Source organism: Arachis ipaensis, chromosome B10 (assembly GCF_000816755.2).
Source record: "Arachis ipaensis cultivar K30076 chromosome B10, Araip1.1, whole genome shotgun sequence".
Classification (NCBI taxonomy): Eukaryota; Viridiplantae; Streptophyta; class Magnoliopsida; order Fabales; family Fabaceae; genus Arachis; species Arachis ipaensis.
This window is the reverse complement of record NC_029794.2, coordinates 78,698,498-78,724,420: the sequence shown is the minus strand read 5'-3', so window position 1 is coordinate 78,724,420 and position 25,923 is coordinate 78,698,498. Positions and strand designations below refer to the sequence as shown.

General features: G+C 37.6%; 1 protein-coding gene across 4 annotated transcripts; it reads right to left on the bottom strand.

Moving 5' to 3' along the window:
* On the bottom strand, nucleotides 4,201-7,583 carry LOC107621717. Of its 4 annotated transcripts, none has more exons than XR_001615904.2 (4): nucleotides 7,132-7,583; nucleotides 6,935-7,029; nucleotides 6,686-6,847; nucleotides 4,201-4,340 (listed from the first exon to the last, which is right to left on the bottom strand). XR_001615904.2 is itself a non-coding variant. In XM_016323730.2 (4 exons), exons 1-3 carry the CDS (start codon nucleotides 7,525-7,527, stop codon nucleotides 6,732-6,734), a joined length of 552 nt encoding a protein of 183 aa, XP_016179216.1. In that variant the 5' UTR covers nucleotides 7,528-7,582; the 3' UTR covers nucleotides 4,201-4,340; nucleotides 6,686-6,731. The 4 variants fall into 4 exon arrangements, 2 of the variants coding, with proteins under 2 accessions (XP_016179216.1, XP_016179215.1); XR_001615905.2 differs by having other exon boundaries at nucleotides 6,935-7,011; nucleotides 7,132-7,582; XM_016323730.2 differs by having other exon boundaries at nucleotides 6,686-6,792; nucleotides 7,132-7,582.

The window sequence follows — 25,923 nt, the reverse complement described above, 5'->3', positions numbered from 1 at the left end:
GAAATTGTTATGATAGATTCGTAGAGCTCGACGCGGTGGTCGCGTGGCCATAAACGGTGCAACGATCGAATCTCCGGATTGAAAGTTCTAAAGAATTGAAATTTGAAAGGTGAGGGTTTTGGTGTGTTCTTCACCTCTTCAGCCCCTTCAGCATGATTCTCATCATTTTGGGGAAGAAAAGACTAATGTGTGGCTTAAATACTTGTGCTTTGGGCCCAGTTCGAGCCCATTCAGTCCAATCTTGGGCCAAATTCTTTAAAATTAGTGTCAAAATTCTTATTTTAATTAGCCCTATCTCATTAAACTATAAAATTCAATTTTCTAATTTTCTTGATTAATAATTAATTTATTCGCCAATTATTTGGAGTTTACATTACTTACCCTTCTTCTTCTTCAAACCAACCCCAATTAGATGACATCCTTCGCCTTCTCCAAGAGGAACAGGAATATCAAAAGAAACAAGACACTTATATGGCTACCTTGACCGAAGCTATTTTCCATATGTCTCTACTTTCCAACCATAACCAAAGCCCCTCCCAACCTTCAAGCTCAAATGTGATTCCCTCTCAACTACTACCCAACCCCAAAGGTAGCCTCAATGCTATCACTTTAAGGTCCAGCAGTACATTAAAAGAGAGGATTCTGATAGATTCAAGTGTGAAAGAGGCTACTCATAAAGAAAATATGCTTGAACTAGAGGATGTTAAAGAAGAAGAAACACAAGAGGTTGTTGAGGAAGAGAGATCAAGCTAGAGCTAGAGGTTCCAAAGATGAAGATGTTTTAGAAGAGCCTATCCCAATTCTATTTCCAACCTTGGCAAAGAAGGCAAATAAACGATTGGAGTTGGATCCTAAGATGGTGGACATCTTCAAGAAGGTTAAGGTAACAATTCCGCTTTTTGATTCAACTTGCCAAGTTTCTAAATATGCTAAACTTTTAAAGGATTTATGCATTAACAAGGAAATGATCAATATTTGAATACCATTCCTTGGGCAAGTTCTATTTCGGGTTTGATGGGTGATATTCTTGAAAAATGTGGGGATCCTGGACCTTATTTAGTCTCTTGCACTATAGGTGGTGTTCAATTTGTTAATTGTATGTGTGACCTTGGTGCATGCATAAGTATTATGCCTCTTTCTGTTTATGATGAATTAAACCTTCCGCCATTGAAAAAGTCGACGGCACGTTTTATATTAGCGGATAAGAGCAAAATTTATGTTGTTGGTATTGCTGAGGATGTTTTGGTGAGCATCAAAAGATTGACTTTCTGGTTAATTTTTATATCCTTAAGATGCCTCCAAATGACTCCAGAATACATTCATCTATCTTGTTAGGAAGGCCATTCTTGAAGACCTCTCGATTTAAACTTGATGCCTTCTCGGGTACCTATTCATTTGAGATTGACGGAAGAGTCGTGAGCTTTAACTTAGATGAAGCTATGAAGCATCTTCTAGAGGATCATTCTATTTTTTAGTGTGACATTATTGATGAAGTTATGGCCAAGGTTCACAATGGGGCCTTTGATGAGATGAAAACACTTTGCTAATGATTATGATGAAGACACTTTGCCACCTCCAATGTTGCTGGATAATAATGTGCCAAGTCATGAGTTAAGTGAGGTGTTGAAACCTCTACCTCCCCATCTTAAGTATGCCTTTCTTGATGACAATCAAAAGCTCCTGGTGATAATTGCAAAGGAGCTCACCTCCCAACAAGAGGAAAAAATGCTTAAAGTGTTGAGAAAGAATAAGAAGGCTATAGGGTGGAGTTTAGCGAACATTGTGGGTATAAGCCCGCACACTTGTGAGCACCATATCTTCCTAGAAGACGGAGCCAAACCCGTCCTTCAACCCCAAAAGAGGTTATAAAAAAGGAGGTCACTCGGCCTTTGGAGGCCGATATCATCTATCTGATTTCGGATAGCGAATAGGTTAGCCCCGTGCAAGTTGTGCCCAAAAATTGAGTGTTACCATGGTCAAGACCGAGAGTGGAGAGTCATGGAAACTAGAGTGCGAACTTCATGGAGAGTTTGCATTGATTACCATCGATTGAATGTAGCATCCCAGAAGGATCACTATCCACTCCCATTCATGATCAAATGCTTTACTGGTTGTCAGGTAAATCACACTACTATTTCCTAGATGATTACACTGGTTATTTTCAAATTCATATAGCTCCTGAAGATCAGAAAAAGACTACTTTTACATGTCCCTTTAGAAAGTATGCATACAAGAGGATGCCATTTGGCTTATGTAATGCACCTATGACATTCCAAAGGTGCATGACTAGCATCTTTTCTAATTTTCTTGAGCATTGTATGGAGATTTTCATGGATGACTTTAATGTGTATAGAGACTCATTTGATCTTTGCTTGGATAATTTTGCTAAAGTGTTAGAAAGATGTGCTGGTTCAAATCTTGTACTCAATTTTGAAAAATGCCATTTTATGGTGAAACAAGGTATTGTCCTAGGCCACATTATTTCTAGCAATGGTATATCTGTTGATCCTGCTAAAGTTGAGGTTATTTTTGGGTTATCTTACCCCTCTTCTACGAGGAAAGTCCGTGTGTTTCTTGGTCATGCAGGTTTTTATCAGTGTTTTATCAATAGCTTTAGTAAAGTTGCTTTACCTCTTTCTTTCTTGCTTCAAAAAGACATAGAGTTTGATTTCAATGATGCTTGCAAGGAAGTATTTGACACATTGAAGGATGCCTTGACTAAAGCTTGCATAGTGCGAGGGCCAAATTGGAGTAGCCCATTCGAGATCATGTGTGATGCATCTAACCATGCATTGGGGGCCACGCTTGCACAATGTGATGGTAAGGATCTTTATGTTATAGCCTATGCTTCTAAGACTCTGGATAGTGCACAATCAAATTATACTACCACCGAAAAAGAGTTATTAGCCATTGTTTTTGCTTTAGATAAATTTAGGGCATACTTACTTGGTTCTAAGGTGGTAGTATATTCGGATCATGCGGCTTTGAAATATCTTTTGGCAAAGAAAGAATCTAAACCTAGATTGATCCGATGGATATTACTCTTGCAAGAGTTTGATTTAGAAATCAAGAATAGGAGTGGGTCACAAAATTTAGTGGTGGACCACTTGAGCTGCCTTGAACACTTGGAGTTTGATTCCACCCATCTGAATGATGCTTTTCCTTTAGACACCTTGCAAGCAATTTCTCAAGTTACTCTATCGTTTGCATCAATTACCAATTACTTAGTAGGCCATACCTTCCCTCCACATTTTTCTAAGCACCAAAGGGACAAGCTAAAATGCGAGTCCAAATATTATATATGAGATGACCCTTACTTGTGGAGATGTAGGAAAAGAAAGTGCTTAGGAGATGTGTGGCTCAATCCGAATTCCAGTCTATATTAGAGGAGTGCCACTATTCTGAAAGTGGTCGCCCTCAAAGAACAGCAAGAAAGGTATTAGACTGTGAAAGTTGGTGGCCAACCCTGTTTAAAGATGCAAAACTCTTTTGCAACTCTTGCCATCAATGCCAAAGATTTGGTAATATATCCAAGAAGGATGAAATGCCTCAGCAACCTATGTTGTTTTGTGAGATTTTTTATGTTTGGGGCATTTATTTCATGGGTCCATTCCCAAATTCAAAATGGTTTTCTGTATATTTTGTTATTCATGGATTATGTTTCTAAATGGGTGGAAGTAATTCCAACTTGCACTGATGATACTAACATTGTTGTCTCTTTTGTGAGAAATCACCTTATTTTCCGTTTTGGATCGCCACGAGTAATCGTGAGCGATCAAGGTTCACATTTTTGTAACAAAAGAATGGCAACATTATTACAGAAGTACGAAATTATTCACAAGGTGGCCAATACCTACCATTCCCAAACCAATGGTCAAACCAAGGTTTCTAACCAAGAGATTAAGGAAATTTTGGAGAAGATAGTGAATCTTCATAAGAGGTGTAACATCCCGTCCAGCAAAATACCTTGCTTAAGTCAGGGTATTTCTACTAGAAAGAACATTACGTAACCTTTTCTAATATTAACTACTTAATTATCAAGCCTTTGTATCGAGTTCGCGTTTCAGTTTTAAGAAAATGCCAGAAAATTGTTGTTTTTTTTTTTCATTAAATTCATAATTCAAACATTCACAAATAATAATAATCATATAAATATTATTGATAATAATTCTTATATAAAAGAGACCAAATAAAACTCAAATACAATATACTAAACCTACCCCTCTATGTAAAATAAAATCTCAAAGGACAAGAGTGAGGGAACTCTATGAAAGCAATTAAAACCATAAAGAAAGCCTACTGATCGCTCGCAGCTTCAAATTGCGTCTTCAAACCTGTCGCTGAAAGGATGGAAAATTTGGGGGTGAGAACCAAACCACATGTTCTCAGTAGAGGTAGAGAATGCCGTGAAAGTAAAGAATAAAACGCAAATAGTTAATTTCACTCAAAAGTATTTAAAAGAAAAACTGTTTTCATTTGCAGTGATCTTTACTCGCCGTGTCAACCTTTTATTTTGAAAACCAACCGCATAACATTCAAAAATCCAAATCTTATAAAGCATCAGTTAATTATCCAAAATTCTAAATCCATATTTTCCTTTATAAAAATCTTAAAAGTTTTCCTTGACCGTATGAATGACTAATCTGTTCCAAGCATAGGTTCATTAAGTCTATGCTGAACCAGCTCAATTCAAACACAATCCAATCACGGCCTCAGGTCCAAGCAATTCAACCAGCACCCAATTCACCACATTCTAGCCAATCAGTTACAAACACAAGTAATGAGGTTCAAACACAATCAAGAGCAATTATATCAAGTATAGCAATTAGCAGTTAACAGAATTATTCACTTAGGCAAACCAATTACAATATACACACCCAAACAATGTCACATAGATGCATATGATGCATGCCTGTCCTACTGACCATGAGCTCACGCGTTGGTTATGTTGCCAGACCCGACTCGGATAAGCGGGATTAGACCACCATCCTTATTCGTAGGTTCCATAGACAAGCGGGAATTAAACCACCATCCTTGTCCGGAACTCGCAAGCAGGATTAAACCACCGTCCTTGCCTCCACAGTAAGCGGGATTAAACCACCATCCTTACTGGGTACATAAAATAATATACAAGCGGGATCACACCACCGTCCTTGCTGAACAATTTATCAATACGTGAGCGGGATAAAACCACCGTCCTCACTGCAGGCGGGACAAAACCACCATCCTTGCATAATGNCAAACTTTATATCCATGCGACCGTCTCGGATTAAGCTTTCTATTAAATCAAAAATCATAATTTTTCGCTGACTATAGCTTCAGGAATATAAGCAAAACCGTGACTGTTCTGCAGTATTTTAAAACCAGAAGACAACAGCACCATACAACATTTGAAATTTCATATAAAATCCAAATTAAATCTAACTACCTTCAAAATTAATGTGGTTAAACATAACTCATCCAAATTTCTTTCTCAATTGGTTCCAGGGTCATACCATTTTTAATGAAGGAGTTACGTAGCTTGGAAGTTAGGTAATTTTCTGCAGAATTCTGTTTTACAAATCATTGAACACAACCTCTTCCAAGTCCCATAACTCACTTATTAAAACATAGAAAATCCTGAAATTTAAATCACATATACTAAACATACTTAATTTTCACCTCCAATTGGTTACATCTCAATATCTATCCAGGATCAAAAGTTATAAACTCCCAAATTTACTAATTTAAGGAAACAGAATCTGGCTTTTTCTGCATAATGCATCATCCTTCAAAAATTCATATCTTTAAAACTACAAGTCCAATTGTTCTGAAATTTTACGTCATTAAAATAATAGGAATAAAGTTTTATTTAAAATTAGTTCCATTTCAAAATTCAAACTGCAGAATTTCCAATAGAGGAATCAAGTTGCTGCTGCGTTAAACGTTCTGCAGAAAAACCAGTTTTTACATCCATGATTCAAAAATTCACCATAAATCATAAACTTAGTGAAAAAGTCTCAAATTCAGCAGTCCAGTTCCCTATATCCCCAAGCTCAATCCGGACTTGGTCCCACGCAATTCCGATAATCACAGACATAGTTATAGTTTTTCAAAGTTTCTGGCTTCCTTTAAAAATAATGCAGAAAATTAAGTTTTACATTTTAACTTCGAAAAATCATAACTAGTTCTATAATTAATTCAAACTTCTCAAAATTGAGTCCCAACAACAACTTTTATTATACTTTACTCAGCCTTTGCTCTTATATCATTTCGATTATCGTTTAATAACTGATTCACTTCCAAAGTCACCTTTTAATTTCAAAAATCAGTTTTTCAGCAATCTATTTAGTATTCAAAATCCAACCCTTCAAAACCCCTCAAAAATAATTCCAAATCAACCACCAACCAAGTTCATTAACATTACAATATACCAAATAACAATTCAATGGCAACAAATCCAACATAACCCATTAAAATTCAGAAATTCTCAGCAATTAGTCATCAAGCAATTCCCAATCCACATAATCAATCAATATCACAAATCAACAGTTCCAAATCACAATCACAACCATTCCAATCACAATTTCAGCCACAATTCAATAATTACATAATCAATTAATTACTCACAGCTATTAAATCTATTTGCAGTTATTCAATAAACCTTGTAGGCATTCTTAAATTGAAATCGTTTTAAACCCCCTACCTCGATGTCGCAATCGCATAGTTTAACGCAACAATCCCTGCTTAGTCTAAATTGGCAACTGCAGCAGCGATTTCAACGCAACCGAGACGGCGGCAGCAGCATCAATTCTGGTTACGCTCGCAGCAATGGCAATTTCGGCAATTTCAGCATAACACCATAATACTAAAACAGAGATATTGGCTATCGTAATTAAAATAAGAACATAATAGAGAAACAAAATACCAAATAGAACAAGAGCAAGAGCGTTACAGGGTTAGGAATAGAGGTTCAATGTCAAAACGAAGAGGATGGTGCAGCCGCTTCTCTCCCCCGGTGACAAGTTCTAGCTGTAACGATTCCAACAACTATAGTGTACTCAGGAACATTAAAGATAGGGACAAGGTCATTCTAAAGCAACAAAAGATTCATAGACAGTGGCTCCGGTAACTAGGAAACAACGAACTCACCCATATGAACAGCAGCAACCAACGTCTCCGGCGACGGCGGCGGAAGAGGAACGACTCCTCCTCTGCTGCGTCACTCTCAATGGCAGCGGCAGCAAACCCTGATGGCAACGGGAATAGGGAGCGACAATGATGAAGGCTCGACGAAGATAGCGAGGCACGATGGTGCGGGTCAGCATCTTCTCTTCGCGTCTCACCCTCAGCGAACAGCAACGGCGATACACGAACAAGGCAAAGGGGCGTGGCTCGACGGCAGCTCCTTCCTCTCCTCCGTGGGTCACGTTCGCCTCTCCCTTTCTTCTCTGCGACAGCAGCTCGGCAGCGGCGCCAAGCTCCATAGCGTTGTTCCTCCCCCTCTCTTCTTCTCCCTCGTCCTCTGTCTCCCTTCCTGTTCTCCATTTTCCCCCATCTTCCCTCTTTCCCCTTCCTTTCTTTTCCCTTTCTATTTTCCCCCCTCGAGCTCCCCTGTTTCCTTTCTTTTCCATTCTGTTTGTGCGTGTGTTTTGTGAATTTAGGGTAGAATTAGGTTTTTAATTAGGAATTTAAGGTTAAGGTATAATGTATATGAGTAATATAACAACCTTTACAAAATATTTGAGATAGAATAACAATTTAAGATTCAAATATAATACCATAAAAATTACTTCATAAAAATTACTTTCAAAATGTATAAGATTTTATTTATCAGCATATCAATGAGCTCAAACAATTATTTTTAATTTAAATTATAAAATAAACATATTAATCATATTTTTATAAAATACAGTTTAAACTCAATACTAATTAGTTAAATTAAATGATATAACGTTTTATTATTTTTCTATCACCGAAACTTTAATTTCAATTTACAAAATATCTAATTATAATAAAATTACTTAAACTTAAAGTATTTATAAAAATCCATTTAATCATTCCTAATAAATTAATCTCTAAAAGTTCAAACTAATAAAATAAACCATAATTCATTCATATTAGAAATTACCTAAATTAAATTATATAATACTTTCATTACTAAATTTTATTTCCAAAGCATTTGAAATAACCAATTATAAAAATTACATAAGAATATTAATCAACTTAAACTCCAAATATTAATAAAACTAATTTAATTACTATTAATTAATTAATTTATAAAATAAGATATCAAATTAATAAAATAAATCGTAACTTTTTTTTTTTTCAGGATAATAGTTACTTAAATTAAATTATACAATTCTTTTTTTTATTTTTCAATTACTAAAATTATACAAAATATTCCATTATAATTAGATTACTTAAAAATATTAATTGATTCGAAATAAAACTATCTCCGAATCTATTTAATTATTTCTAACAAAATAATTTCTAAAATTATAAAGTTTAAACTTAATAAGATAAAAAAATAATTTATTTATAATTAGATTTTTAAAAATGCGGGATGTTACAAGAGGGATTGGAGTTCTAGACTCGGTGATGCTTTATGGGCTTACTGGACGGCCTATAAAACACCAATAGGCATGAGTCCATTCCTGTTAGTCTATGGGAAAGCATGTCACCTTCTGGTAGAAGTTGAGCACAAGGCATATATTGGACCGTAAAAGATGCAATTTGGATTTGGGAAAGGCCGGAGTTGAAAGGAACACGCAATTGGAAGAAATGGAGTGTTTAAGGTTCAAAGAATATGAAAACTCAAGGCTTTACAAGAAAAGAGTTTAGATTTGGTGACCAAGTGCTACTATACAACTCAAGGCTGAGATTCATGCCCAGAAAGTTGAGGTCAAGATAGGAAGGCCCTTATACGGTAGAGAAGGTTGAGCCTTATGCTGTCATTCACTTGAGTCATCCCTGAAGCCCTAGCTTCCTCATGGTGTCAAGCCCAAAGGCGACAAGGAGTTGGAGATCTTTCTTTTAAAGGACCCCCCAAGGAAGAAAATTGAACTTCATGACTATCCAACTTAAGAATGTTAAAGAAAAGTGCTCAGTGGGAGACACCCCACCATGGTATGATCTTTCTCGTGCATAAATTCTTTTTTTTAGTTTTCATTTCTTTGGTTGAATTTCTTGAGTTTGATTAGTGAACTTGAGTTATGAATGTCTTATGAGAATTCCAAGGTTGTTAGCTTGATTACTTGATTATTTTGGTTAGTTTGGTTAGTATAGTTATTTTTCCTATTTTGCTTGCTTAGATATTAAAATTGTCATTGTAGGTATTCCTCTACGAAAAGAAAAACGAAAGAAGTCACGCGTACACTTGCTTTACGCGTACGCGTGACACCCTGAACAGAGAGTTCAGCTAGTTGTGCCAGTACCATGCGCCTACTGTGTCTTGGGCACTGTAAGACCTAAAACTTTTGAAAAATCTTATTATGAACCGATTCCAAATTTTATTCATTTACTAGAGATTTTATTTTCATAAATTATTTCATTGAAAATAATTAAATAAGGTTCTGATAATTAAAATAGAAATGTTACTTAATTTCATAATTATTGAATATTTTTTTATATTTAAATTATAAAGTTTAGCAGTTGTAAAGGAATAATAATTTTATATGATTTAGTTGAGATTTTAGAATTTAACACTTTAATTTTTATAAACAAAGAAAATTAATTATATTATTTCTAATTCTAAATTAGAATATTTGATTAAAAGCTAATTAGCAAATTGATAATTAAATAATATCTTTAAAGTAATTTTTGGGATTAAATTAGATTTCAATTAATTACAATATCCCCAAATTTTTGTAAAATTACCCAAACCTCAATTTAGCAAAATATCCCTAATTTCAAATTGCCCCAAATCAAACCCTAACCTTAAAAATAAAACATAAAACCCTAATCCTTTTGTACCTAAGCCTAGCCGCCACTAACCCTTTCCCCTATCATACACACACACGGTAAAATGAAAGAAAAGAAAGAAATGGGAGACAGAAGAGGGAACGAAAGAACAGAGAAGAGCGGAGAGGGAGAAAGAAGGGGAAAAGGGGGAAGGAGAAATAGAGAGAGGGATCTGATAAAGTAGAGGAAGAGGAGGAGGCGCTGTAGCCTCGCCGCCACTGCTATCCCCACGCAGCCGCTGTCAGGTAGTCAATGCCGTAAAAGTGAAGAGGGAGTGAAAGCACCATCGAATAGAATGCAGAAGGGAGAAGAGTTGTGTTCTGTCAATGACGTCACGCCACCATCACGCTGCTGTTCTGTGTGAAGTAGCCACTGTCGCCTCGAGCCTCGCTGTCGTCGTCCTCGGCGCGAGCCCTTGCTATCGTTGGTGAGCTCAAATCCACTGCCGGTTTGAGCTGAAGGAGAGGCAACGTTTATAGGAGAGAGAACATGAGGTTTGTGGGAGCTCCATCACTGCCCAGCCACCGTCGCAGGAAGAACGTTCCGCCACCATTGTGCTCTGTCGCCATCGAACATGCCGCCACTAGCCACGACCATCATCGAAACAGGACAAATTCACCAATAACTCTGCTTCTTCCTTTCTTGAAAATCTGTTTTTCTTCTATTTTGTTCCACTATTCTGATTATTGTTGGTGTCTCCGCCACTTTACTCACTCGGAGGGATGCTACTACCACTAGGATGGATGCCCAGGTCTGATTTCAGTTCTTCTGCCATTGGGAGCCGACACCGGAGCCATTCCTAATGATTCTGATGTGATATCTTTTTCAATTCTAGACCATTTACATATTTTACTGTCTTTGGCATGCTTGTTTTGATTTGTATATGTCCTTGTCTGGGTTTCTTGAAGCTATTTCGGCTACTGTAATTGCAATTTGTAATAATGCGGTCGCTATAAGAGGTGTCAGAGTTGTTGTTGTTTTTTGTGGGGTTAATGCTATCGCTGCTGCCATGAGTTAAAAGAAAAAGGGAATTGTCACGGTAAGTTTATGCGAACCTGACTAATCAAGGTAGGGGATTGTTTTAAAGTTAAAATATTTTGGAGTTGAATACCTGATGTGTTTAGTGGATTAATACAAATGACATAATTTCGGTGTTTGAAATGATTTTTTTGCTGTGATTGAAGTTGTGGTTGAATTGATTATTTATTTGCCAATTTTTTTTTGAATTTCTGGCAGAAATGATTGAATATGTCAATTTTGAAAATTTCATTAAAATATGTTCTTATTGGTTCTGAATGATGGATTTAAAAATGTTAATTTGAAATGTCGGTTTTGTTGAGTTGAGATTGAAAAGAGAGGACCCGTGATGTGTGGCAAACTCCAATTTTTAGGGGAGGTGCAGCCGAAATTTTTTCTTAGAATTTGAAGAAGTTTTAGTTGTGAATTCAAAATTGATTTTGATTTGAGTAACTTTAATAAAAGAGATATGTTTTGAATGCTTTTAAAGATTATTAAAGAAAATCTGATTTTTATAATTTTGTTAACTTGTGGTTTTAAACTCATTTGGTTTCTAATAATGAGAAGATATTTGATTAACTAGCCAAAGACTTTAAAATAGTAAATTGAGAATAAATTCAATGGTTTGGGAATAGGAAAGTGAGTTTTAGATTTTTAATGAAATTGAACATAAGAGTTAAAAGGAAGAAAGTTATTTTAAAGAGTATGGTCAGAAAAGTGTGGTGTTGATTTGGAGGTAAGTTTATTGAGTTATTTGAAGGTTGTACTTGAAATTGAGATGTTATTTAGTGACAACTGGTTTTGGTTAAGGTCTGATAATGATTTCGAGGTTGGGAGATGATAATGATTAAGTATGATTGAGGTATGGTGATGATTCTGATTAATTATAGTGATGTGGAGTGATGACTGTAATTGATGATAATGGTTATGTTATCGATGACAAGATTTGTGATTAATGAGACATGATTGAGAATGATGTGGATATTGATGAATTATGATTGAAATATTCATATGGCTTATTTATTTGAATTATCTGAGACACGAGTTTTCATGGGTAGACATAGTGGCTTGCCATCACTTGCTCTAGGTTGAGATTCGATACTCTGTTGACCCTCTATCGCAAGATATGACCGGACACTTTAACTCCCCGGGTTACCCCATGGGCATGCGTAAATATATGAAATATTATGTTATTGAGCTTGGGATTTGACTCCATGGAATATCATTGAGCTTGGAGTTTGACTCCATGGAATATTATTGAGCTTGGAGTTTGACTCTATTGAATATTATATTTAACCTTGGAGTTTGACTCTATGGATATTATTTTTGAGCTTGGGGATACGTGCATAGAGGGACTGTGCAATGGTTAGCTGCTGGGACTTGTCAAGTTGGCTATATAATCGACATATAAGACTCATTAGCTGTAGGGCAAGCATACATCTTATACAGTTGTATGTTTTGCTTGAGTGTGCATTATCTTGGTTTGCCTAAATGATTAACCGTGTCTATTTGCTACTTGCAGTATCTGTGTCCTATCTGTGATTTCTTTGTTTGATTTGTATGTGTATGTTTATCTGAGAGACCCTCTTTGGTGGAGGCGTGATGAGGAGGGTTTCTGATCTGTGGTGATGGAGGTAGAAGTAGGATAAACTAAGTATTGCCTTATTATTCTAATTTATGTATTAGTTGGACAAGAAATAATAAATGTTTTCCTAAATGTTCATACGCCTTGGAGGTTGTGCACATTCCTCCTTAGCATCAAATTCAATCTTTTTGGAGGGGTTTTCATCAATTCTAGATTCCGATGGAGGTTCTGCATCTCCTAACTCTTCAACCACTTCTTCCTTTTCTTCAATAATTGTAGCTTCCTCCAATTGTTCCAATACAAAGAAACTTCCCTCATTTCTCACCGGAGTATCCAACCTCTCTTTCTTGCTATGCTCTCCCTTGGATTCTTCACATGTAGCCATGGGAGTTCCTTGAGTATTCAAGCATTAGGATGCTAACCGATTTACCACCTCGTCCAAGGCGACCGTAAATTGTTGCACGTCCCTTTTCATCTCCTCTTGCTCTTGAAGAAGAATACCAAAGATGTCATCCATTGGAGGTTGGGGTGGATGAGAGGGCTCATTGTCTTGGGGGAAAGGTTCATAGTAGGAAGGTGGTTCCTCATAGTAAGGATGTGGTGGTTCTATGTTCTCCATTTGTTCTACTTGTTGCCCAACACACTCCAATCCATTGTTCTCAAGTTGAGATTCTACAATCCCCTTCATACTCCACTCTTCGGTTGCTTTTCCACAATCATTCGTGGACATGTGGTATGAATCCCATGCATCTAACTTTTGGTGGACGGTTGCTTGAAGTCGGTCCATTGCCTCCTTAAAGGATGGACATGGATATATGGAGGATGGTAGAAGGTAGAATTCATCTTGAGGATGAAAATTTGCACACATTGGAGGTGGTTCATCTTGGTTATAATATGGAGAAGGTGGTTCTTGGAAGTATTGAGGTTGGGATGGTGGTTTCATGTACGGCTCATATGGTTGTTGAAATGGTGGATATGGATTAGGGTCATATGAAGGTGTTTGGTGAAAAGGGGCTTGTGAGTATGGTTGAGGGTTATGTTGAGGGTATGGCTCATAGGCATATGGTGGTGGTTCTTGAAAGTCACAAGGAGATTCACCATAGCCATTGGATTGGTATGCATCATAGAATGGCTCTTGTTCATAGTGCATTGGTGGAGGTTGTTGCCATGAAGAATGATCATGTGCATATGGCTCCTCCCACCTTTGATTGTCCCATCCTTGATACACATCTTCATTGTAGCCCTCATTTCCTACAACATAGTTAGAACTAAACTCATAGCCAAAGTGAGAATTCATAATGAGAAGAGAAAATAAGAAACAAAAGCTAATAAGAAAGAATGAAACAAAGTCTTAAAACTAGCAAAAACTCACAAGGAATCCAAAAAGTAAACTATTCACAATATTCACATATATACAATAACCAATAACATAACACCATTGCAATTCCCCAGCAATGGCACCATTTTGATGAATAAATTTTTGTGTGTCTAGAATTCACAATAAATTCTCGTTGCAAGTATAGTTTCTAAACCAACAATAATCCTTTCATACAAAAATTTGTTTGTCACAAGTAACAAACCCCTAAAAATAATAACCGAAGTATTCAAACCTCGGGTCGTTCTCCCTAGGAATTGCACTAAAGTGTTCTTGCTATTGGCTATGAAGTATGTTTGGGATTTTTGAGATAATAGACAAGAAATATAAATGGCAAAGGAAATAAACTAACAACTTACAAAGCTCTAGGGAAGGTATGAGAACTAGAAGTCCTATCCTTATTATCCTCCCCAATTGTGACAATAATTGTCCATTGCTCCCACTTAGTTAACCTCTAACTACGAAGGAAAGTAAAGTTGATGAATTAACTTGATTCCACAAGTCCTAGTCAAATCATAATGAAAGACTAGCTTTAGTGGCATTCAAGCCAATTAGCATCTTCTAATCATCAATCAACAAATGAGTTTGATAACTCAAGAGTCACCAATTACTCAACCAAAACCAATAGTAGAAAAACCTATTCTAGCATCTAACCAAGCATTTTATCAAACACTTGGAAGGCATAAAAGGAAAGTGAAATCAAATTGCAAGTAAAGTAGATCAACAACTACTAATTGTAAGGAATTAACAATTAACAAATCAATTAAGCAATATAAGAACATGAATCATAAATTGCATTAAAAGAGAAATAGAAGAAACAAAAGTGCATCAACATAAAAGTAGAGAATTACAAGAATTAAATGCTAAGCTAGAGAGAGGAGAAGTAGAGGAACAATAATTGATAAAGGAAAAGTAAATCTAAGCATGAAATTAACCTAGATCTAAGAAATCCTAATCTAGATCTAACCTAATTCTAGAAAGAAGAGAGAGCTTCTCTCTCTAGAAACTAACTTTCCCTCCAAAAGTAAACTAAACTAAACTGATTGGTAACTAATTGGTTCATCCCTCTTCAATCCCATGCATACACGTACATCACACGTACGCATCCTTAAATGCCAGGAAACTGTTGCAAATTTCATATCATTTTGAAGCCCCGGATGTTAGCTTTCCAATGCAACTGGAACCGCCTCATTTAGACCTCTGTAGCTCAGGTTATGATCGATTAAGTGCGAAGAGGTCAGGATTGACATCTTTGCGATTCCTTCATTTCTTCTTGAGTTCTCCATTTCTACATGCTTTTTCTACATTCCCTCAATCTAATCCTTGCCTCCTAAACCTGAAATCACTTAACAAACACATCAAGGTATCTAATGGAATCAAGGTGAATTAAATTTAACTATTTTAAGTCCTAAAAAGCAAGTTTTCACTCTTAAGCACAATTAAAGGAAAATTTACAAAACCATGCTATTTTAGTGAATAAATGGGAGAAAAGTTGACAAAACCCTCTAAATTCAACACAAAATTAACCCTAAAAATGGGGTTTATCAACCTTCCCACACTTAAACCATAGCATGTTGATTTAAGAAAATTGTCATGTCGGTATAGAATTTCACACAAAATGAATTCTCGTTGTAAGCATATCTCTGAACCAACAAACAATTCTCACATAAAAAATTTGGTTGTCACATGTACAAACCCCAATGAAAATTAACCGAAGTATTTAGACTCCGGGTCGTCTCATGAGGATTGCAAGGAAGTGGTCAATTATTGGCTATGAGAATGCAAGGGGTTTGATTAATAAGAGGGCAAGAAATTAAATGAGCAAGAATTTAAATGATAAAATGCATAAATCAAGCAGGTAATTAAAGAAAGCAAGAATATGGACTCTTCGTTAAGACGTAGGGAATTGAGATCACTATCCTTGTCAACAATTCAATCATTGATAATTATGCGGAACCGAGCTCATTAGGTCTACTCACCAAAGCCTTAAGTACGTAATGTCTACTCCTAGGCTTAGAGTACTTCAAATGGCTTGATCAACATCAATCTATAAGTCCCAACCTAGCTACTAATTAACTTAGTAGTAGGCTAGAGTCAATGGTTATCAAATTGATTCCCAAGGGTTCTAGAATTACCAGTTCAATGAAGCCCAAGAACTAAAGATCACTCAATCCCCTTAGCCTAGGCCAAGGGTCAAGAGAACTACTCAAAAACTATAGGAAACATTATATCAAACACCTAATGTGCAATAAAAGTAAACATCACAAAATGCTAAAATTAAGGGGACCCATAACTTTCATAGGCGATAAATCAATAATAGCAAGCACGATCAACATCAAAGCAACAAAGAAAAATGAAATTGCATAAAAAGGAAATTAGATCAAACAATGTTCATCAACATACAAGAGAGAAAAATAAGACATTGACTTTTCAACCAAGAAAATCAAGATGTAGAATTGAGAGATTGTAAAAGGAACAAGATGAAATCAAGTAATTAATTAAAGATCCAAGACAATTTAACCTAATCCTAACCTAATTCTAGAGAGAAATGGGAGCTTCTCTCTCTAGAAAACTAACTAAAGGCTCATGTTGACTAACTAATTGCTTCCCCTTTGCTTGGACTTTAATTCTGCATGAGATACACTCAGAAACAAGTTGGATTTGGGCCTGGGCAGCTCAGAAATTGTCCCAAGCATTTTGCCTTTAACTGGGTCATGTGCTAGTATCGGCGCGTACGCGCCATGTGCGCATGCGCGTCGATTGGCTGTTTCTTCATCCGCGTGGACGTGTCTTGTACGCGTGCGTGTCTCTATGCAAAACCACTTTTGCGCATGCGCGCCTTGTACGCGTGCGCGCCCATTGATGCATTCCCAATCTTTGTTTCTTCATGCATTCTCCACTTTGTATGCTTTTCTCCTCATTTCTTCCGTCCAATACTTGCCTTATGAACCTGAAATCACTCAACAAACACATCAAGGCATCGAATGGAATTAAATTGAATTAAAATCATCAATTTAAGGGCCTAAAAAGCATGTTTTTACACTTAAGCACAATTCAAAGGAGAATTACAAAACCATACTATTTCATTGAATAAATGTGGAAAAAGGTGGTAAAATCCGCTAAAATAAGCATAAGATGAACCACGAAATCAGGGTTTATGAAATCTCCCCACACTTAAACTAAGCATGTCCTCATGCTAAAATCAAGAAAGAAGCAAAAGGGTATCAACATTTATTCAATGCAAATTAACTAAATGCAATCTATCTACATGAATGCAATGGCTCAGTCAAAATAAATCAATCTCCAAGAATATACATGAAAGCACAAGGGCTAAGGCATTAGCAAGCAAAGATGATCATGGGTGGAAACATGTAATTGAGCGATCAAACCCTCACCAGATGTGTATCCGCTCTAGGAACTCAAGTGTATGGGTTGATTCACTCAATTCTCCCCTAATCATGCTTTTCAAGATTTGTTTCTCATCTAACAATCAACAATTACTTTTATGCATGCATACAAATATCATTAGAACTTTCCCATAGGTTGTAATAGGGTTAAGGTCAAGGTAGGATGCATAAGGTCAAGTGAGCTTAAGATTTGAATCTTTGATTAACTTAAACTTCCCACCTAGCTTATGACTACCTATACAATTCTAAACAATCCTAACTACCCATTCTTCACTTATACACACACTCATGTATTCTCTTTTGATCACCATACATATGCATTGATCATTATTAAGCTTTGAACTTTGGGGCATTTTTGTCCCCTTTTTATTGCAATTCTTTTTCTCTCTTTTTCTATATTATATATATATATATATATATATATATATATATATATATATATATATATATATATATATTTATTATTTTTTTTAAACATAGAGACATAAAATATATACAAGAACATCAATGCATATGGTTTACACATGATTAATACATGAGTATGTACCCAATTCCCAAAATTTTCAACAAAAACACACACACACTTTTATCTCTACCCAATGTACCCAACTTTCCCAAAATCAAGTAATGAACACTCTTACTAGCCTAAGCTAATCAAAGATCCAAACAAGGGACATTTATTATTTTTCACTTAGGCTTGTAATGTGCTTCAATTAAGAATAAGTGGGTTAAGCTTAGGCTCAAAATTGGTTAACAATGGAAGATAAAAGGTAGGCTATTTGGGTAAGTGAGCTATTTGAACAATGGCCTCAATCATATAAATGCATGTATACACAAAATAATGGACATAAAGAATCAAACAAATCAAAGATTGCAATCATAGGAAGAGAATAATGCACACAAGAATGAAAATAAGTGGTTATATGATGTAACCACACAATTAGGCTCAAAACTCTCATGCTTGTGTTCTTAGCTCAAAATATGATCCACAAAGTGTATTAATCAAGCAAGTTCTAAAAACAATTTTCAACCAATTGGGGTGGTGCTCTAGAAATGGATATTCTTGGAAATTTTCATCATATTGACTAAGCTTATTCTAATGCAAGGTTGTGATTTAGAAAATTTTAAAATTTTTCCTTAGTTTACCCCCTTTTCAATCAAAACATAATCCTTATACAAAAAGGGTCAACTAGGTTTTAACAATCTAAAATATTTTTCTAATCACAATCAAAAGCTAAAATGCAATATACACATATATAACAAAAGTATGCAACAACCAAAATAAGGGTATCCACAATAGTAAATATGTACAATATCCCGAAAATGATCTCAAAGATAAAGTGCAAAATAAAATAAAGTAGCAGAAACTAGAAGGTAAATGTCTGAAAGTTCACCACACAAATGATATCCACCGGTCACGAACGGTGACCTCCCCACACTTTAGGATGAAGCATCGTCCTCGATGCTACTACCGAAGCTCGAGATGGGGGTCAACAGTCGCGTCGGGCTGTGGCTCAGGCTGTGGGACTGGCTGTAATACTGGCTGTGAATCCTCAGGAGCCTGCTGAATCTCTGTGGCGGCCTGTGTCTCTGGTGGTGCCTCCTGCTGAGTTGGCTCCTCAGCATGCTCCTTCTCCTGATCCTGCTCATTGGGGCGGGAGAGTCTGGGAGCGGAGGTAGCTTAATACCCTGTGATACGAACACCTGGTCTATGCGATCGAGACGTCGCATGATACGATGCTCGCTGCGCTCCATAAAACGAAATAGGCACTGTACCAACAGGTATGTTGGCTCAAGTGCTGGCGGTGGTGGTAAGGATGCTGCGGCTGCGGAAGTAGAAGAGGGTCCTGCTGCTGATGATGAAGGCTAGCTGCCTCCACCACTACTCTGGCTCGAGAACGGCGTCTGGGTGGAGGCTTCTCGTGCACTACCCACCCCACAGAATAGTAACCTCCTTGTCGTCGTCATCGGGGGTGGTGGTGTCACGTCATCATCCTCCCACGGGACATCAGCTAGCTCAACCATGCTGGTGACCAATGTAGGAAAGGGCAGGAGGCCGTGGATATGTGCTTGCCACATACTCTGCCTAATCAACTGGGGGAAGTCTACCTCCTTCCCCTCCATCACACACCCAATCAAAACTAGCATATCCATCAGAATCTCTAAAAAAGTGAGTGGTGGGCAGGACATAGTGGGCGAATATATGCTGCCAAGTCCTAGCCTCTCTCGACAGATAAGCGAATAGCCTCCCCTTGGGCTTCTTGTTACTAGAATCCATCACCCAAGGGGCGTCAGGTGTGGCAATCACGTGCTTAAGCACCTCATAATCAAAGGTCATGCCGTGGATGGCTACCTCTGCCTGCTGATAGGCGCATGTGCCATCAGTGCCAGGTCGGCAAAGCAATGCCTCCCCAATAGCAGCCTCAGTGATCATAATCTCTCTACCCCGTAGATGGACTAAATCAAGAGTGGCACGGAAGAAGTTGCAGTAGAATTCCCTCACCCACGAAGTGTTTATTTTTCCTAAATCTCTGTCAACAAAGTCCAGACCCAACTCCAGAATGCGAGTGTTTATGGCGCATCTCACATCATTGGGAAGGACCAGTTTCTTTTCAATGTTCATGTTCGTCTTCCGGAATTTAGGGAAGCGAAGCTCACAGTAGAGGTTAGGAAACTTGATTGGGTAAGTGGATGGGAGTAGCTGATTCTCTTTGTCCACTTCATTCAGCGAATTCTTAGCATAGTTTGCATAAAGTGAAGGGGTAAAGGCTTTAGAGCACTTTCTCTTCTTTGAAGTAGGGGCTATGGCTTTCCCTTTGTCTGACATCCTGAAAAACAGATGTGGCATGATATAAGCAGCTAGCCAAGTAGATGTAAAGCACTCAAAATAAGGCATACTCATGAAGTGAGTGAAGAAAATAGAATGCTTGAAATGCAAGTATCAAAATTCAGAATTCAATTCAAGTTACAAATCAAGAATTCAAACCACAATTGCACAATGCTTGTTTATTGAGCCTAAGAAATGCCATATTCAAAAGAATGATTAAAAGAGTTATGTTCAAAACAAAAGGAGGAAATCAGTTGGTTAATCAAGTTAGAGTTAGAAATTAGTTCAAAAATAAGTGATATGACAATTATCGGCTCAATTAAAAGAAGCGTACAAAATATGGATGCAAGCATATTCACAACCATGAAATGCATATAGTCATTGATGATGAAATATGATATTGCCAAAAAGAATCCAATATGAAAACAAGTCATCAATCAATGTGAAGATCACTATGGTTGTATTAAATGGTGTTGGTAAAATCAAGACATTGAGGAACAGGTAAATCAAGAAACATTCAACACCAATTCCAAAGAGGCATAAAAGTCACAAGTTCAAATAAGAGTGGAAAACCTTAAGATCTATGTGACTTAATGAAAATTAGGTACGAGTATAATGAATCAATTAGTCACATAGATCAAAAAACCTCAAACTTGTGAGTTTATGCAAAAGAGGCACAAAATTTTAAAAGAGATTCAGGTTATGGTCAATCTGAAAGCTTACTCAACTATGCAATGCATACAAGCAAATTAGCATTGTAAACAAGCAAAGAGTACTATAAGCATGACCAAAACCTATAAACATGTCCTTGAGGAGTTTCCAAAACCATTCATCAAACAAGATTCTATTGACACAGAATTTTGTCAAATAGAAGCTTGTTGCATCAATTAAAACAATGTTAATTCATGAGATATGGTTAGGAAAAATCTGGCAGCATTTCAGCAGTAAATTGGCTATTTCCCAAATTCAAAAAAAATCAATTCAGATTCCATATGTATTCATCAACAATTAAAAACACAAAAACCATATATGAGTTCATATGAATGGAACCAATAAGCCAATCTTTCAGCAGCAAAACATCAAAAAGCAATTTAAATTAAACTAGCCAGCAACAAATAACATTCTTTCTTCGAACAACGAACAAAAATACTGGCTTAAAATACAGCACCAAATCTTCCCAATGAACAAGGATAATGGATTCAGTAAGCATTCCTTTCATTGAATTCAATAGTCAATCACAAGTAGCATGAATTCAAACAATTAAGCATAATTGAGTTCAACAATGAAGTACAAATTGAAAATGAACTCAGCCCACAGCACTCAGAAAGAACACAGCAATAATGAGCAGCCAAGCAACAGCATCAAGTAGAACAAACAAGTTAAGGAAAACCATAGAAGTAGCAGCACTTTCAATCATCATCATTATTCAAAATAAACCAAAATCCATTATCCAGCTCAGATTCTCAAACCACCTAATCAACTAACATGCATTTCTAACTAACTAAGCTAATTAACAGAATTAACACAGGATAGCAAAGGAAACGGAACAGGGGAAGGACAGAGACCTGGAGAGCAGAAAATGAACAGGGTAGACGGTTGATGGAGAGAGGAGGATAGAGGAGATGTGTAACCGGATGAAGGTTGTTGGTCACGATGGGCTTACCGGTGACAGTGGGGGTCATGGCTGTTAATGGCAGCAGCAGGGAGTGTGAAAGGGTGAGAGAGAGGGAAGAGCGAGGGATGAAGAGAGATGGGGGGTTGTGGCGACGGCGGTGGTGTTCGCCGGAGGTGGCCGGATGGTTGGTGGTGTGGTTGTAGAGCTGGTTATGGAGGGAGAAAAGAAAGGGGGAGAGACGTTGAAGAGGGTGAAAGGGTTGCGCGAATGCGCTAGGGCTTTCGCAGCCCTGGGGTAAGTGGAATTTTAAATCCACGCGTGCACGCACTGTGCGCGTCCGCGTGGGTGGGAGAATAACGAATCGGCGCAGGAGCATCATATGCACTTGCGCGTAGATGGTCTGTGTAGGCACGGGCGCGGACGCGTACAGCGCGCGTCTGCGCAGGTGAGCTGGGCCAGAGGCACAAAACGGGCCCAGAGTTGGCATAACTCTCGGGTCTTTTAGCCTGGGTGATGCAAAAACGCATCGACGTGCGCACGCAATGTTTGCTTGCGCGTGAATGGGTTGAATGATGATGGGGCGCGGAGGCGCCAGGCACGGCTACGCGTAGGTAAGGAAACGCAAGGGGCGCGGACGCGTACAGCGTGCGTCCGTGTGGGTTAAGGCACAGAGTTGGCCAAAAGTGGCACAACTCTTTGGCCCTTGGCCTAGAAACCTTAAATGTGTAGCCGACGTGCGCGCGCTATGCACTTGCGCGTGGCTGCTCTCTCTCTCTTTTTTTTTTTCTTTTTTTTCTTTTTTTTTAAAAGCACCGAGAAGAGCTCAGAATTCTCCTAGCCTTCTCTAAGACTCTAAAACCGGCTAAGATGCATAATTATACATATTTTTGAATTTTTGAGGATTTTTCAAATAATTTGAGGAAACTTGCAATACAAGCAAAAACTCAAATTCAAAGAATCATCCCTAATTAAGGCATAAGATCTATAAACACCTTAGCAAGAAAAGCAAAATATACTAAGAAGTAAAGAAATTATATACAATGGAACCCAATTCATTCATTCATTATATCTACAAGAAAATGGAAAGAGTTTACCATGGTGGGGTGTCTCCCACCAAGCACTTTTGGTTTAAGTCCTTAAGTTGGACAATTGAAAGGTTCCTTGTCAAGGTGGTTTATGCTTGTATCCATCCTTGAACCTCCAAGAGTGCTTGCCCTTCAATCGGTTGTCAGAAGTTCCAACCATCTTCACCAAGCTTGGGTGAGGTTCTCTCCAAGATATGAGCTCCCAAAATTGGTTTCCATGGTGTGATCCAGGATCCCATATCTTATCTTCGCACCCATCTTCTAGTTGATCGCCATGATTCTGTTCGGGTGACAAGAAGGCTGAATCCTCATGAAGGCACCAAACTATCCTCCTAGACCCATTTAATTGAGTAGGACACCAACCTTTGCTCCTTGAAGCTTCAACCATAATGAGCCTAGACTTACAACGCCAACTACCAAACACCCTCCTCTTTCGCTTAATCCCACAAAGCGCCCTAAGTTGGCCATCCGTCTCAAGAAAACCATACTCAAGTGGGATAATAAAGCTAAGCGATAGAAGTTTTACCCACTCAAATGAAAGATTGGATGACAACATAGGTGGAACAGTTCCCAAAGATCTTGATAAAGCATGCTCTACTCCCATCCATCCTCTTCTAGAGGCTTTTACCACTTGGCAAGGTTCTTCGAGCTTTACCTCTCGCCAAGCTTCCTCAAGTTCACACTCTTCTTCACCAATTTCTTCTATCTCTTCCCCATCACTCTCATCATAGACAGGAGGTTTAGTGAAGTCTAACTCGTCATTAATTCAAAGCACAGTGGGGAAGGACTCATTGTGCTCAAAAGGATCATATGTTGATTCGGAATCATCATAAATAGGAGGGCTTGTTGCTTAGGACACTTCTTCCAATTCTTCATTCACAATATGCCTTGGAGGTTGCACGTCCTCCTTAACATTGCTTTCTAATTCACTGGAAGAAGGTTCAACAAGATCGTCAAGGGGATTGATCAATGTGGACAAAAAATCACTAATGATGGAATCCACTTCTTGATCAATTTCCTTCGACTCTCTATCCACTTCTTCAACATTACTCTCCTCTTTAACATCCCTTCCAAACTTTGTGGAAGAGGGCTCTTCAACCTGATATTCCTTTATGTGTTCAACATATCCTAAACATCCAACCACTACTTCTTTCTATTCACTAATTCCTACCTCCTCCTCTTGTTGTACTTCTTGTTTTAACTCCTCCTCCTTACCATGGAGCTTCAAGTTCAGTCCCTCACTAAGCTCTTTGGTTGCTTCTCCACATTCAACAATGGGAGCGCCTTGATGACATAGGCTTAGGCGGGATGAGATCATGTTACCAATGGTTTCTACCATGATAGCTATTTTTGCTCTTAACTCCGTAAACTTCTTTTCATCCTCCTCTTGTCGCCTTAAGATATGAGATTCAAGATCTCTCAATTCCAACAAGGAGGCTTCATCGGAAGGTGATTGTGGAAGAGAAGGTTCATTGTTCGAGGGAAGGTTGTTATAATTGGTAGCTGGTTCATATTGGTGTAATCCTTGAGGTGGTGTGTGTGGATTTTGTGGTTCATGGGAGTATTGGTGTTGGAAAGGTGGTGGTTCTAGATACGGTTCATTTGGTGGTTGGTATGGTGGGTATGGGTTGGGGTCATATGGAGGTAAATGGTGGTAGAAAGCTTGTGAGTAAGGTGGTTCAAAATTATGTTGTGGAGGGGGTTCATATGCATGTGGTGGTTGTGGTTGACAATCACAATAAGGATCATCACACACATTGGATTGGTATGCATTAGGATTAGGATTATACCCATATGAATTCGGAGGGAGTTCTTGCCAAGAAGGTTGTCCATAAGCTTTGGACTCCTCCCACCTTTGATCTCTAAATCCTTGATGCATATCCCCATTGATGCTTCCATTTCCTACAACACAGTTTGAACCACACTCATAGCCAAAGTGATGAGAATTCATGGTGATAAGATAAGACAAAAATAAAACTAATAAGAAACAAAGAAAACAAAGTCCTACAACTAGCAAAAGCCAACAAACAAACCAAAAATCAAGCTATTCACAATATATACAATAGCCAACAACATAGCACCATTGCTATCCCCAGCAACAACGCCATTTTGATTTATGAAAATTGTCGTGTCGGTATAGAATTTCACACAAAATGAATTCTCGTTGTAAGCATAGCTCCAAACCAACAAACAATTCTCACATCAAAAATTTGGTTGTCACATGTACAAACCCCAATGAAAATTAACCGAAGTATTTAGACTCCGGGTCGTCTCACGAGGATTGCAATGAAGTGGTCAATTATTGGCTATGAGAATGCAAGGGGGTTTGATTAATAAGAGGGCAAGAAATTAAATGAGCAAGAATTTAAATGATAAAACGCGTAAATCAAGCAGGTAATTAAAGAAAGCAAGAATAAGGACTCTTGGTTAAGACTTAGGGAATTGAGATCACTATCCTTGTCAACAATTCAATCATTGATAATTATGCGGAACCGAGCTCATTAGGTCTACTCACTAAAGCCTTAAGTACGTAATGTCTACTCCTAGGTTTAGAGTACTTCAAATGGCTTGATCAACATCAATCCATAAGTCCCAACCTAGCTACTAATTAACTTAGTAGTAGGCTAGAGTCATGGTTATCAAATTGATTCCCAAGGGTTCTAGAATTACCAGTTCAATGAATCCCAAGAACTCAAGATCACTCAATCCCCTTAGCCTAGGCCAAGGGTCAAGAGAACTACTCAAAAACTATGGGAAACATTATATCAAACACCTAATATGCAATAAAAGTAAACATCACAAAATGCTAAAATTAAGGGGACCCATAACTTTCATAGGCGATAAATCAATAATAGTAAGCACGATCAACATCAAAGCAACATAGAAACATGAAATTGCATAAAATGGAAGTTAGTTCTAACAATGTTCATCAACATACAAGAGAGCAAAATAAGAAATTGACTTTTCAACCAAGAAAATCAAGATGTAGAATTGAGAGATTGTAAAAGGAACAAGATGAAATCAAGTAATTAATTCAAGATCAAAGACAATTTAACCTAATCCTAACCTA

Bases quoted from the DNA above. Each gene is read 5' to 3' on its own strand.
- LOC107621717 (XM_016323730.2), bottom strand. From the start codon at position 7,527: ATGGAGAACAGGAAGGGAGACAGAGGACGAGGGAGAAGAAGAGAGGGG. The intron at 7,030-7,131 runs GTGAGTTCGTTG...AGTACACTATAG, and splicing joins GGTTGCTGCTGTTCATATGG to TTGTTGGAATCGTTACAGCT. The intron at 6,793-6,934 runs GTAACGCTCTTG...GAGCGTAACCAG, and splicing joins GAACCTCTATTCCTAACCCT to AATTGATGCTGCTGCCGCCG.